Below are 13,016 nucleotides of genomic sequence, written 5' to 3' on the forward strand. Positions count from 1 at the left end.
AGCTCCAGTGTGGCTTCCCTGACGTGTGTGCCTGCTGTCCTGCTGCAGGGACAGCTTTGGATGCTGGTGAGCTTACAGGTGTCTGGGTTCCCTCCTTTGGAGGTGGCTTTAATAATGTGAGCTCCGTCACTCCTAGCTCCATAAGAAATGCCATCCAAAGTGCAACAAATAACCCTCTGATTATCTTCTGGATCTTAATGCTACTCCCCGGAGATAACAAGCTGCAATTTTCCCCCTGGGCCATACAATAATCGCCCCAATTATTCCTAAGCAGTGGTTATTAAACTCATGGCACTGCTTTCATTTACAAAGCAAAAATAATTAAGCAGGTGTCTATGCTGGCTGTTTGGCTGGGAGTGACCAGGGTTATTTTGGCTTTGTTCTAGGAAAGAAGCTCTCGGAGGCAATGGAAAACCTCCATGGCTTTTCTGCTCCACGTGGCACAATTCTGTCAAAGCAAAAAAAAAAAGGTACAGAGCAGCCGTCGGATGATGGACCAAATAAATGCAGTTGGTGCCTGTTAATGCTGGGGGTGGCATCCCAAAGGAAGTAACCTCTACTCAACTATAACATCAGAGGGATTTAGGGAGATAGCTCGGTTACCAGAGCTGAAACGTGATGGGCAGATGAAATCCCCCTTTAGCCTCTTGCAGAAGCTGATGTGCTGTGTTGGTGTCGGTGTCTCCCAAGCCAGCAGAGCACTGCGCTGCTGCAGCTGAGGTCTGCATGTTGTTGCTGTGTTTCTGGGTGCACACCCGTGTTTAGTCCCCTTCCTGCACCCACACGTAGCCTGGATGAGATGCACGGGTTTGCATGGACGGGGAAGCTGCCGGTTTCTGGAGGAGAGAAAACAGAAAGGGGTGACCAGGACAGAGGGAGGCAGCGCTGGTGAATTATGCATGACACAGGGAGGAGAGCTGTTATCTGCACGGACAAGGGCCTGTGCCAGGCAGCCTGGCTCTCCGCTGTACCTGTGCCTTCCTTCGCCCGTCCTTTATCTCCGCTCCCAGCTTGTAATTTAGCCCAAATATCAGAGGAAGCTGGAAGATTAATTTTCTCTGTTTGCATGGCAAAAGAGAGGGGCCGCGCTCTCCTCCAGACTCCCAGCTGCTTAATCCATCGCTGAACCCTGTCCAGGGAAAAGGCACTCATTTATCAGCACTGGTGAGTAGCGGTGCGAGGAGGTTGGGACCCGATGGCTGCGCTGAGCCTGGGGCTGCACACCAGCGGGTTGCACGCTCACAGCAGGGCTCGGTGTGCTCCACGTATGCAATTTGGGGGCGGGGGAGGCGAGGAAAATGCAAATCCTTCCTCCCATCTTAGTGCTGAGGACTGAAGAAATGTGTGGGGATTGGGAGAGTCCTTCCCTGCTGTGTCACCGAGCCGTGACCTTTGTGCTCTGCCAATTCACCAGTGCTCGTGGCTGCGAGTTGCTCAAATATTTAAGAGATGACAACTGGATTAATACAAAAACCCCAGATAAAGATCCCTTGAGTTTAAAGCAGGAAACATCAGCTCAGCTCTTATTTCCCAGCCCTCTCCCTTTAGCTTGCTCCCTGGCTTAAATGAAATCATAAATATCGGCCCACAAAGACCCTTTGTCACCACACGGAGCTCCTGGCGACAAGAGGTCATTCATTAAAAGCCAGATGAAGGCAATAAAAAGACTCCCATTGTTTTTTAACGAGTTCAAGATTAGGCCGTGCCTCCTCTGCTGCCATCGATGCACCACTGCAGGAAGGATGGGCTGCGCGCTGCTGCAGGCGCCAGATTGCTCTGATCTCATCCGAGTGCTCTTTACCCCACTGCTGGTCACTGCTGGAGGAATGGCACAGGCGGACGATCACGAGCAAACCCGGCTGCTTTGGCTCCATGGTGCAAGCTCTGCTCCTTTGGCACGCTCCTTGCAGGCTGCACGGGCGAAGCGCCGAGCAATATTTTGCACAGCTGAGTGGTGGCAGAGCCTGCTATCACCCAACGACATGGGTGTGATGCCATCTGCCGGCCTGCGGCTCGGGCAAGCTGTGAAAAATTAAGTATTCATACCCAAAAATGTCCAGCTGCCTTCAGCTGAAGCCAGGCTGCCCTCCTGCTCAGCCTGCTGGGTGTTCTCCGAATGCCACTGAATGCCTCTCCTGAAATCAGGGCTGCATCAAGAGAAATGCACCTGAGATAATTTGTTCCGCTTTTGTTTTCCCCGAGAGAAAGGTTGCAGGCTGAAAGTTTCTAGCTCTGCTTTTTTTTTTTTTTTTTTGGTGGTGTTTCTTTTCTTTTTTGGATGACTGCTCATGAAGACCAGCGCGCTCTAACTGGTTTTGGATTAAGAAGAACTTAATAAAGGCTTCCCCTAAGCACAAAGCTGCACAAATGGGTTTGCAATTCTGGAGTTAATTAGGCAGGAGCCAGGCAGAGAGATTTGTGCGGAGCTCCACCAGAAGTCGAGGCTGGTGGGGAAGGTTTGTTGCTGCAGGGCTGCTTTGCTAACATGGTGCTGTGCTGGGGCAGCTCCCTGTGCATCCCGCACCCAAAGCATGGAGGCGTGGGGGCACTTCCGTGCCCAATAATCCTGGGCACCTCCCAGCAAGCAAGAATCCAACATCTGGATGAGAATGGGCGAGCAACCAAACCGAGTGAGATTGCAGGAGGAGCTCGAGGAGGATTTCAGCTGCCTGAAAATGTGGAGTGCTTCCGCCAGTAATCGCCGGAATCATCAAATTAGCATAAATTCTATTAACGGTTTCCCAGATGAGACGTTTCAAGGCTTCTCCCCCCATACTTGACACAAACAAAAGAGGGTATAATTGCTTTGCAATAAAGGCCCTCAATCCTCGTGCCTCGTCTTCTGCTTTGAAACAAAGTGAGATGTGAAGGGTGCATCTGGCCCGCCTGCTCTCACCGTGCGTTCGCCATGGAAGAGGAAAGGGAATTCTCACTGAGCTCCCCACAACCTGCTTGTCTGTCCTGTTGGCCACAGCAGAGCATCGAGGAGATTCCTGGAGGAGTCCCTATGGGGGACTCAGTTCCCAGTGCCCTTCAAAGCCTCACTGGTTTTAGAGGAAGATTTGGAGTCACAACCCCTGAAATGGCATAGAGGAAATGGAAAGACATCATCCAAAATCTGGGAAGAAAACTCTGACTCCAATGTGGTGTTAGAAAGTGACGTTCCTTTATTGCTCATGATACGGACTGGATAAGCTGACAACCAAATGTGCTCTCTCAGGTTCTACATTTGAACAGTTAGGACATACCTATGCAGTACACTGATATACCTATTCTCTACCTAGGGTGGCCATACCCCCACTTGCTTTCTCCCCATTTTTCCACCATCAGTTTCATCACTGAGCCTTTTTTTTGCTGACGTTGAGCTGTTTTTCCCCAGTTTGGCCAATTTCTGATGCTCATTAGGCCATAATGAGCAACTTCCAAAACAATAACATGTGAAATCCAAGGAAAATGTCCTTACCCCAGTTGAAATACAAAGATAAGCAGTTTATTGTGACTCCAGTGCTTCTTGAGAAGCAGAATTAAGAGAAAGCAAGGCTGTTGGCACACCAAGCAAATGGGAAATGAGAAGTTTTGGATTTAGCACTCATGGATTCCTTTTGCTGAACTAATATATTGGTCCTCAAACTAACGCACTGATCCCTATTGCTAAACAAACCAGCCTGTGTCAGGCTGCAGGTGACTACTGAAAAGAGGGAGAATATGCTTATGAGCAAAAGCCTCTTCAACTCTTCAGAATGAGACTAAAACAACTCGCCTACCTATAAACACGATCTGCCAAGAGAGATGTCTTAGCTTAGGAGGTTTAATTAGGGGCAGGAGCTGCAGGAAAGTCTGCTGCTGAGATCACAGATCTCCCCAGAAATGGGGGTGCAAATTGGGGGCGTACCGGAGGCTCTCAGCAGGTCCAGCCCTAACGACCAACCCTGGGCTTGCTTTCCAGGCTGGGGCAAACTGGGGTTCCGGATGCTTCCTTTTGTGCCACGAGGTCAAATACCAAGGTTGGCAGCTTTGCTTTGCATTGCCATTGGCACAGGGGACGAGGCATTTCTCCTCCAGGCCTCGGTTCTTCCGTGAACGTGGATAATTCCGACCGCTTTTCCTCTAGGTGCCTCCGTGATGTTTACCCTCCAGGGAACCTTAAAGCTTTTTGCAACCTATGATGAATTAATTATGAAGTTAAAGCAGACTATATAGCCCAAATAACACAGCCCTGACGAAGCAGCTGGATCTTTGAGAGCAATCTGCTTTATGAACTCCCTCTCCCACTTAGTAATTTCAAGCATTTAGTTCCGCTTTCTAATTGCTAATATCCATTCTTCAATTACCCGCTGCTTTGTTTCAGATTCCAAAGATTAAAGTGCATTGTTGTTTTACGATGATGTGATTCCGCTTCTTGTAACTGTTGGGTTTTGGTTTGTATTAAAGAGCTGCAAATGGAAGAGGCACGAAATGGGGCTTTGCCTTTTTGGCCCTTGGGACTGTTGGCTCAGATGGAAGACAAAAGGCCACAGCTTCGTTCTTCTCAAGGGACAAAGTGAACCAGAGGCCTCCTGGAAAGCTTCAATTGTCTGAAATGGCTCCCAGGCTCATGGAGTGTCTGATATCACCCTGCAAAACCAATGCATTGAGGGCTTGGAACCCGGCCATGCTTTGTGCTGTTGGTGTAGCATAAAGTCACAGCCGGGGCTTGGCCTGAGAACAGCTTTTCTTCCCTCCAAATACCCCTCTGCTGCCAATGGCTGCGCTCGGGGTCGCTGCAGAAGGCGCAGCCCTCGGGTTGGGGGTCTAGTCCCCACCGCCATCCTCCGCCTGCTCCGTTGCTAAGCAGCACAGGCTGGAAGCAGCTGCCAATAGTAACGATGGCGCCTGGCCGGCTTCACCACCCGGCAGCCACGGCAATCAGCGGAGCGGAAAAGCCTTGCCCTTAGCAGACATGGCGCCGGCTTGGCTTCAGACTCACAGCGAGCAGAGCCAATCAGAAACCGGGAGGGTGGAGAGCGCCCTGGGATTGGCTGGCGGCAGGGATTCAAACCGAATCGCGGGGCAGTTGAGGTCGGCTGTTGGAGCGGGAGCTCGGACACCGTGAGTGCGCGGGGGAAGCCGGGCCAGGGTGGGGTGTGCGGGGCCCCGTTCTCGGGCCCGGGGGGAGGGGGGATCAGTGGGGTCCTGGGCCGGGGGGGCGTCCGCGGGGCCCCGCTCTCCGGCGGAGGAGGATGATCGGTGGGGTCTTAATCCCGGGCAGAGGAGGAGCCGGGCCTCCTCCCGGTGTGTGCGGCGCGGGGCAGGCCCGGCGCCCGTTACCTCAGGGCTTTCCCGCCCGCTGTGCCCCGAGAGGCGGCTGTGGAGGCTGCGGGCGCGTTGTGGTGCTGCTGGGTGAGGCGCGGGGCTGTGGAAGTGCCCTTCGCGCTGCGGAACGCCCTCAGCGCGCAGCTTCGCCTTTCAGTGCAGAAATCCCCGGGGTGTGTGGGTCTGTAACCGGGCGTTCAGCGCTGCGAGCAAAGCACGGGGCGTCGTGCCCCTCCTGGTACTTCTCCCAGCCACCCCTGCACCTGGGGCTCATTCATTAACCAAGGCTGTCCTGAGTGCCCCATCTCTATTAAAGAATTGCATTCTGTGCTGCTGAGCTCGAGACTTTCCTCTTGGCTGCCCCTGTTTATGCCGTTGTTTTTGCTGTTTGAGGGAATTGTGCTGACTGCCTGCGTTTCCAAGGCCATTTGCAGCAGGAGCTGTAACTTAAAATGCAGCTAAATTTAAAACGGTATTGAAATTCCCCAGAACGCTGCTTCTATTTTTACCTTGTGGAGCTCTGAATGCTTACGGATTTCTGGTGGCCTATATAGCACTAAAGTGGGCCCGAGCTGTGTCCTGCAGCCTTGCAGAAGGAAAATGGTTTGTGATTCCTCCCCTTGCCTCCTCTGTAGTACACTGGAGGCTGTTTGGGAAGCTATGCTGCTCTAATACTGAGCTCTGGAGGGTTGGGTGTCTTTGCTCCTTAAGAATTCAGATGTTTCTCTTCATAAAGCATATATATATATATTTGTACTGCTTTTACATCTTGCCTAAAGAAAAGAGAATTCTGAAACAAATTCTCTATTCTTTGAGCTGGTAATGCATGTCTCATCTGGAGGTGTTTATTTAGTTCTGTTTTCTTGGCAGGAGGATGGATACCACAGTGCGGAATCTGTGGAATTTGTGTGACCAACTCATACGCCAGGCTGAAGTTTTAAGTGAAGGAAACGAATACCGTAAGTTTTGTGACAGCGAGCAGCATCTGTGTGTTTATATTCTTGCAGCAAACATTAGCTGTTATGGAAGGATCTGTTGATGAGGCCTTGGGTAATAACACTCCTACAGGCAGTCAGATTTGAGGGTCGTTTGTTTCTTTTCCCATTGTTGAGAAATAGGAAGTCGCAGGGTGAAAGCAATCTGGCTTTGTCAGGGTCTCACGCGAGGTCTCTTCTGCATGCTGCTGATACTGGGACTTGTTCCCAAGATCTCACAACCTTTTTAGACCATCTGGAGTGTAGCAGGTTTTGCTGCAAGGCCAGCTTCTCCATACTTCAGTTAATAGAGATTTTATTTAATTAATAGAAACCTGCCCTCAGTGATAGGAGAGCTGCTGCATCTCCTCTCTTAATCCGAGTGACGTATGTGCCTTTTCTCCAGAATTTATTCAGTTGGCAAAGAACTTTGAAGACTATCGAAGAAAGTGGCAGAAAACTGAGCAGGAGCTTGGTAGGTACAAAGACCTTCTGATGAAAAGTGAAGCTGAGCGTAGTGCTTTGGATGTGAAGCTGAAACACGCTCGCAATCAAGTGGATGTAGAGATCAAACGCAGGCAAAAAGCTGAAGCAGACTGTGAGAAGTTGGTGAGTGTTTCCTTTATTACTAATTAGCTCCAGTTAATGTGGAGAGAAGATGGTTAAACTGTACTTATCCATGGGAAATAAGGACTGGAGGGGGAAAAAAACAAGAGGGGGAATAAAAACATCAGTGAGAAGTTGGTTTGGCTCCTTGTAATGGCCTTCTGCTTTGGTTTGGAAGGCAAAGGGCTGCTGTTTGGAGTTGAGCTGCTATTGCTTGGCAGAGCCTGGGCTTTGCACTTAGCACCAGCCTGAGTGCTGGACTTGCTCTTAGCAACTTTTGAGAGCCTATCTGTGTGGTATCTCAAATACCTATGATTGGTTCATGTAATTAAAACGGCTTCTGATATTATCTCTCTTTTCAGGAGAGGCAAATACAGCTGATTCGAGAGCTGCTCATGTGTGATGCATCTGGGAGCATTCAGCTAAGTGAAGAACAGAAGTCTGCCCTTGCCTTCCTTAACAGACCACAGGTTTCTGTAGGAGGTTCAGGCAATAAGAGGTAGGCAAAATGGTTTTGTCTGAACAGCATAAGTGACAGGTATTGGTCTAGCTGTGTGTGACTGTGATGCATGCTGCATCCATATCAACAGTTTTACTTTTATTCCAGCTTGTAATAGAGCTCTTTTGTGTAAGGTTGCTTTGGGACCATAGCTATCTGAAAGCCAAACTAATGCATGCTTCTAATTCTTGGTTTTTAGACTGTCTACAATAGATGAATCTGGCTCAATTCTGTCAGACATCAGCTTTGACAAGACTGATGATTCACTGGTAATGTAATTCCAAGTTCTAAACTATGAAATATTAAACCTGTGGGGTAATCTCCAGAGACCTCTTGTGTTTAGATTACTATGGTATTAAACTGGTAGAGCTGATCTGAACTTTGCTGGTGTGCTACTGGGTAAAACTTAATGAAAGCGTGGACCAGAGGTGTTTTCACTAAGCTAACCAGTGCTGAATGTTTTCCTCAGGACTGGGATTCCTCTGCGGTGAAGGCTGTCAGACTGAAGAGGAGAGAGAAGAGGGTATGTTCAATTCTTTCCCTTCAGATAGATACCATTGTTAGCATTTACTGGCACCACCTGTCATCTCACAGCCACCTGTGATGAGTAGCTGCGAGTCATAAAACCTTGATAGGTGTGATTCTAATATAACTCAGACTTGCTGTGTGGACTTGGTGTGAAAGTTATTTCTGATGCTATTTTTCCACAGGGCACAATGAGTGGAGTTTCAGGTATCTTGTTATGAACTTGAGTTTGCAAGAGAGTATTTAGAAATTATTAGCAGCTAACAGTGCAGGGAAGCTTCCTGTAGGAGGTTAATCTTTCTGCTCTATACCAAGAGAAAACTTCTCTAGATTAGTAGTGGTGGAGCATAGAGCTGGCTGGGAGAACTATTTGAAAGAGCTGTATGTTGAGGCCTCCTGATGCTCTTCCACTTTCTGATGCACAGCTGGTACCATGGAGAACTTAATGTTGCCGTGAGGTGTGCAGTCAGTTGTTCTGTTTCTGTAGTTGTACTGAACTTCTCCATCACTAAGTTAGTAGCGTTACCTGCCTTTTAGACTAAAATACTGTGTCTTTTCAGCGCTCTTCCAGGCAGTATGTTGAAGGCCCACCAGCTCCTGAGAAGAAAATCCGATCAATCGGTTCCACGGCAGATCAGGTATGGCGGTTCCAGCTGGCTGCATGTGTGTTTAAAGCAGTTGGCCACAGTGCCCACCTGTTTCCAGGGCCAACAGACTTAAATCCTTGTCCTGTCAGCACTGCTGTCACTAACAACATACTTCTTGCTACAGGGAAACGAATCCATAGTGGCAAAGACGACTCTCATGGTTCCCAGTGATGGCGGTCCTATTGAAGCCATCTCTACGATCCAGACTGTGCCTTACAGCCTGAGAAGCCAGAGGAAGAGTGGTAGGTGTCAGCCTGTTGTCCTAGTCCTGAATCACTTAGCAGGCTGAAGGGTGTCCTGTCATTGCAGTTTCCTATGCTCCACAACTTAAGCTGCTGCCTCTGATCTGTAGTGCATTTTCTCTGGAGCAAGGGATGCACAAGGGAACAGTTCCCATCTAGTCAACACTCCTCTTCTGTTTTCTAGGTCCTTTGCAGCCTTGGAGCAGTGAGACAAGCTTAGGCTCTAAGCAGGTGGAATCCAAACCAGAGAGTAATGTTTCTAGCACCCCACAGAGCAACGGGGGAGTGAGGCTGCATGACTTTGTCTCAAAGACGGTAAGTTTGCAGGCCGGAAGAACTTTAAAGTATCTGCTTTCATTAAATGTGTGTGATAGCAAGCTATTGATAAGAAACTACCAGCCATTACATCCCAAGTCAGTGTTCCCTGTGCCTGTTATCTGCGTGGTTATCCAGTTGAAGCTGAGTTACTACAAGGCACTAATTTCTTTCTGTCTGTATGCTCTGAATCATTAGGTTATCAAGCCAGAGTCATGTGTTCCTTGTGGGAAAAGAGTGAAATTTGGAAAAATCTCCCTGAAGTGCAGAGATTGCCATGTGGTCAGTCATCCAGAGTGTCGGGATCGCTGTCCTCTTCCCTGCATCCCCACCTTGACAGGCCCTCCTGTCAAAATTGGGGAGGTAAGTCTGGGGGAATGTATGGCTGCTGACCCAAACAGGCTGATACTTGGTTAGAGCTAGAACGTGCTTAGGCTTGAACAAGCCTGCCTGCTGCAGAAGAGCTCCCATTGCTCAGAGCTGCATAATAAGAAACAAACCAACTTGCTGAAGTTCTGTTCAGTAACCAGGACTGGTTGGTGGGGATGTCTTGTTGCAATGGTGTTATGTTGTGTATGTAGCAGCTCTGCGTGGGCGATCCTGCAGCAGTGTGCTGATGGGTGAAGAAGAAGCAAGGCTTGTTCTTGAGTCTAAATCTTGCTGTGAATTCCTTAGAAAATGTTTTCCATGTCTTGAAGACTTGAGTACTTTTTCTGTTGCTGCTCTTCTGTCCTTTAGGGTACGTTAATGGACTTTGTCCCTTCTGCTCCTCCAATGATCCCTTCCATCATAGTACACTGTGTTAACGAGATTGAGCAGCGCGGCCTACATGAGGTAAAAATGAGTGGTGGGGCAGTGCTGATGAAATGGCTTGCGGTGTTAGGGGAGCAAATATCCAACCTAAATGTCTCTTGTTAATGATGTGTACAGCACTGCTCAGTGGGAGACTGTGAGCAGCAGTGGCTGTGCAGAGTGCTCAGGTGTGGAGAGAAAGTGGGAGCAGAAGAACATAGACTTTATGTGCAGTTGATATTCTGCTTCTAAGCAATGCTTTCTGCCAACAGAAGGGCCTTTACCGGATATCTGGCTGTGACAAGACAGTGAGAGAACTGAAAGAGAAGTTTCTCAGATCAAAAAATATTCCTTCGCTCAGTAATGTGGATGATATCCACGCCATCTGCGGTCTCCTGAAAGACTTTCTACGCAACCTGAAAGAGCCCCTTCTCACTTTTCGGTTAAACAAGACTTTTATGGAAGCTGCAGGTAAGGAGACAGAAAGTGACATCCACGTTTTCCAAAGGCTTAATGACAGGTTTGTCTGACACGTGAGCTGGCAGACCTCACTGCTCCTACTGCAGCTCTGCTGCGGATGCTCAGGCTGCTGGGGAGATCTTTTTTCCAAAATAGCACAGCAAAAGAGGAGAGAAATTCCAGTTGAAATTCAAGTTCCTTCCAGAACATGAGGGGAGCTTACAACCAGGAGGGAGAGCAGCTTTTTACAGTCAGATAGTGGTAAGACAAGGGGGGATGGTTTTAAACGAAGAGGGGAGGTTTAGGTGAGATGTGAGGAGATAATTCTTTGCTTAGAAGGTGCTGCCTGGAGAAGTGTGAGTGCCCCATCCCCAGAGTTGCTCAGTGCCAGGCTGGGTGGGGCTGTGGGCAGCCTGATTTAGTTGGTGGCAACCTAAGCCACTGGATGATTCTCTTACATTCTAGTGCTTGATCTGGATACGGAAATATTGGAATGATTAGGGCTCCTGGTTTGTTTCTCAGACTAGCTCTTACTGTGGGGGGGAAAATAGTACAGCTGTGCCTCTAGAACTGCTTTCTGAGATTTTGAACTTTTCTTCTTTAAATTTTTTCGCTTCAGAAATCTTAGATGAGGACAACAGCATAGCTGCTATGTACCAAGCAGTTGGGGAACTTCCTCGGGCCAATAGGGACACCCTGGCTTTTCTCATGGTTCATCTGCAGAGGTATGTTCAGATGGAGTGATGGTTCTGGAAGGAGGATATTGCCATTGGTGTGTTCACTGATAGTCTCCTGCTGCCTGCGAGTGAAAAGTCTTGGGCCAGGAGCATGAAGTGTGAGATAAAGGGGGGAACTCCTTTTCTTTGTTTCTTTGTTTTAAAAATAGAGTGGCTCAGAGCCCTGACACCAAAATGGACGTTACCAACTTGGCCAAAGTCTTTGGCCCCACGATAGTTGCCCATGCAGTGCCTGATCCTGACCCGATGACGCTCCTGCAGGACACAAAGCGGCAACCCAAGGTAGGTGAGCAGGAAGAGCTGCTGTGGGTAAATGGATTCCATTTAAAAAATCCCACCTTGAGGGAGCTGAGGTGATGCCTGCCCGGTGTATGTGTCATGGCTGTGTGCTGTTCCTAATGTTGGCTGCTCATGGTGTTTCTGTAGGTAGTGGAGCGGCTTCTGCTGCTGCCTATGGAGTACTGGAGCCAGCTTATGATGGTGGAGCAAGAAAACATTGACCCAGTGCATGTAATTGAGAACACCAATGCCTATTCCACTCCCCAGACGCCAGATGTTAAAGGTAATAGCTGGATGCTGCTCTGCTGGCTGTGCAGCTGCTGTATGGAAAATAATGATCCTCAATCAAAGCTGCTTGTGAGAGTGTTGGAACTAGCCATTCCTGCATGCTGCAGGGAGGAAGAGGGAAAGAATGCATGCCAGAAAATACTAGACAAATCTGGTATCTTTGACAGACGCTGGGAAATGTCTGACGTTGCTTGCATAGCAATGAAAACTCAGCTGTCCTCATGCTGTTCACTTCACTGCCTCTTTTTTTTATAGAGTGCATATTTGAACCCCTCACTACTCCGGAGAGGCAGATGTACAGGAGGCTGTCTTCCAGCTCCCTGTGCCAAAGGGTCCTCTCTACCTTCAGCATGACCCCCAAGTAAGTTCCTCTGGGTGCTGTATGGAAATGTTGGGATGGCTGCAGGTGGTTTGGGTGTTCAAGAGGAGCTAGAATAGACTTCTGGGCACAATTCTGGGAGCAGCTTGGATTTACTACTGAATCTATTTGCCTTAATCAGTGCTGTAGTAACAGTGCAAGCTGCATAATGGCTAACGAGCATTGTCATGTGGCAGGGAGAAGAGTGGGGTATTTTGGTTGTTTTTTTTCCTTGGGAGGTGGGTAGAACTTGGGTGAGTGATCCCTGGGAAGGGGAGACTGTTAGATGTCTATATCCAAAACCCAAACCTTATATTTTCAACTTCTCTTGAACCAGAACTGCGAGCAAAAGCAAGTCAACAACCCAGCTGAGGCGTCAAGGCAAATTCTTTGCCTCTCCTGTGCTGAAATGAAATGGACCTGGGAGTAATTGTCATCCTAGGATTTGCACACCAATATGCACGAGTGCAGCAGCTCCTCTCCTTGGCGGCTTGTGAAATAATCTCCTTTTCCTTTTCTCTTTCAGCCTAATTAAGAATTTCAGTGGGATTGTTGTTAGTACATTGCACAATGCTGGATTTTACTACCTGCTTTTAGCATTGGTGAGGAAAATAAATACAAGTCCTGTTCAAAGTATTATTGTGGACTATTAAACTCCCTGCTACTTCTCAGTAGCATCTTGTTCTCTGCCTGATGAGTGAAGCATTGTGGTGGTGCAGCCTCAGGGTGGCAGTGCTGCATTTGTCTTGGGTTTACCAGGGGAGACTTTTGCAGAGGGCTTTCTCTAGGTAACATTAGAGGATGATTTAAAAGCACCTTTGATTTTAGGAGTACCTGCTTCTCCAAACAGGGAGATATGAATTTGCACAGCACTGCACAGGAAAAACTTAGAGTGAATGTACAGAAATGTGATTTTACTGAGTTCTGGAAAACTATCTTAACCTGCACGGCAGTGAAGTAAATCAATGGTGTTCCTTGTGACCTGTGGTTCTGTACTCTGGTG

General features: G+C 48.5%; 1 protein-coding gene across 6 annotated transcripts; it reads left to right on the forward strand.

Moving 5' to 3' along the window:
* Positions 1–5,061: 5,061 nt before the first annotated feature.
* Positions 5,062–12,649, forward strand: RACGAP1 (Rac GTPase activating protein 1). Of its 6 annotated transcripts, none has more exons than XM_040654828.2 (17): positions 5,062–5,379; positions 6,163–6,251; positions 6,673–6,875; positions 7,235–7,371; positions 7,571–7,640; positions 7,841–7,894; positions 8,457–8,534; positions 8,668–8,785; positions 8,970–9,100; positions 9,299–9,463; positions 9,839–9,934; positions 10,165–10,363; positions 10,971–11,076; positions 11,238–11,370; positions 11,515–11,650; positions 11,911–12,016; positions 12,351–12,649. In XM_040654828.2, exons 2-17 carry the CDS (start codon positions 6,167–6,169, stop codon positions 12,424–12,426), a joined length of 1,893 nt encoding a protein of 630 aa, XP_040510762.1. In that variant the 5' UTR covers positions 5,062–5,379; positions 6,163–6,166; the 3' UTR covers positions 12,427–12,649. The 6 variants fall into 6 exon arrangements, with proteins under 6 accessions (XP_040510762.1, XP_046760930.1, XP_025001359.2 ...); XM_046904974.1 differs by having other exon boundaries at positions 5,062–5,271; XM_025145591.3 differs by having other exon boundaries at positions 5,062–5,116.
* The last annotated feature ends 367 nt before the right edge of the window (positions 12,650–13,016 follow it).

The sequence above is a fragment of the Gallus gallus genome, chromosome 34 (genome assembly GCF_016699485.2).
Source record: "Gallus gallus isolate bGalGal1 chromosome 34, bGalGal1.mat.broiler.GRCg7b, whole genome shotgun sequence".
NCBI lineage: Eukaryota > Metazoa > Chordata > Aves > Galliformes > Phasianidae > Gallus > Gallus gallus.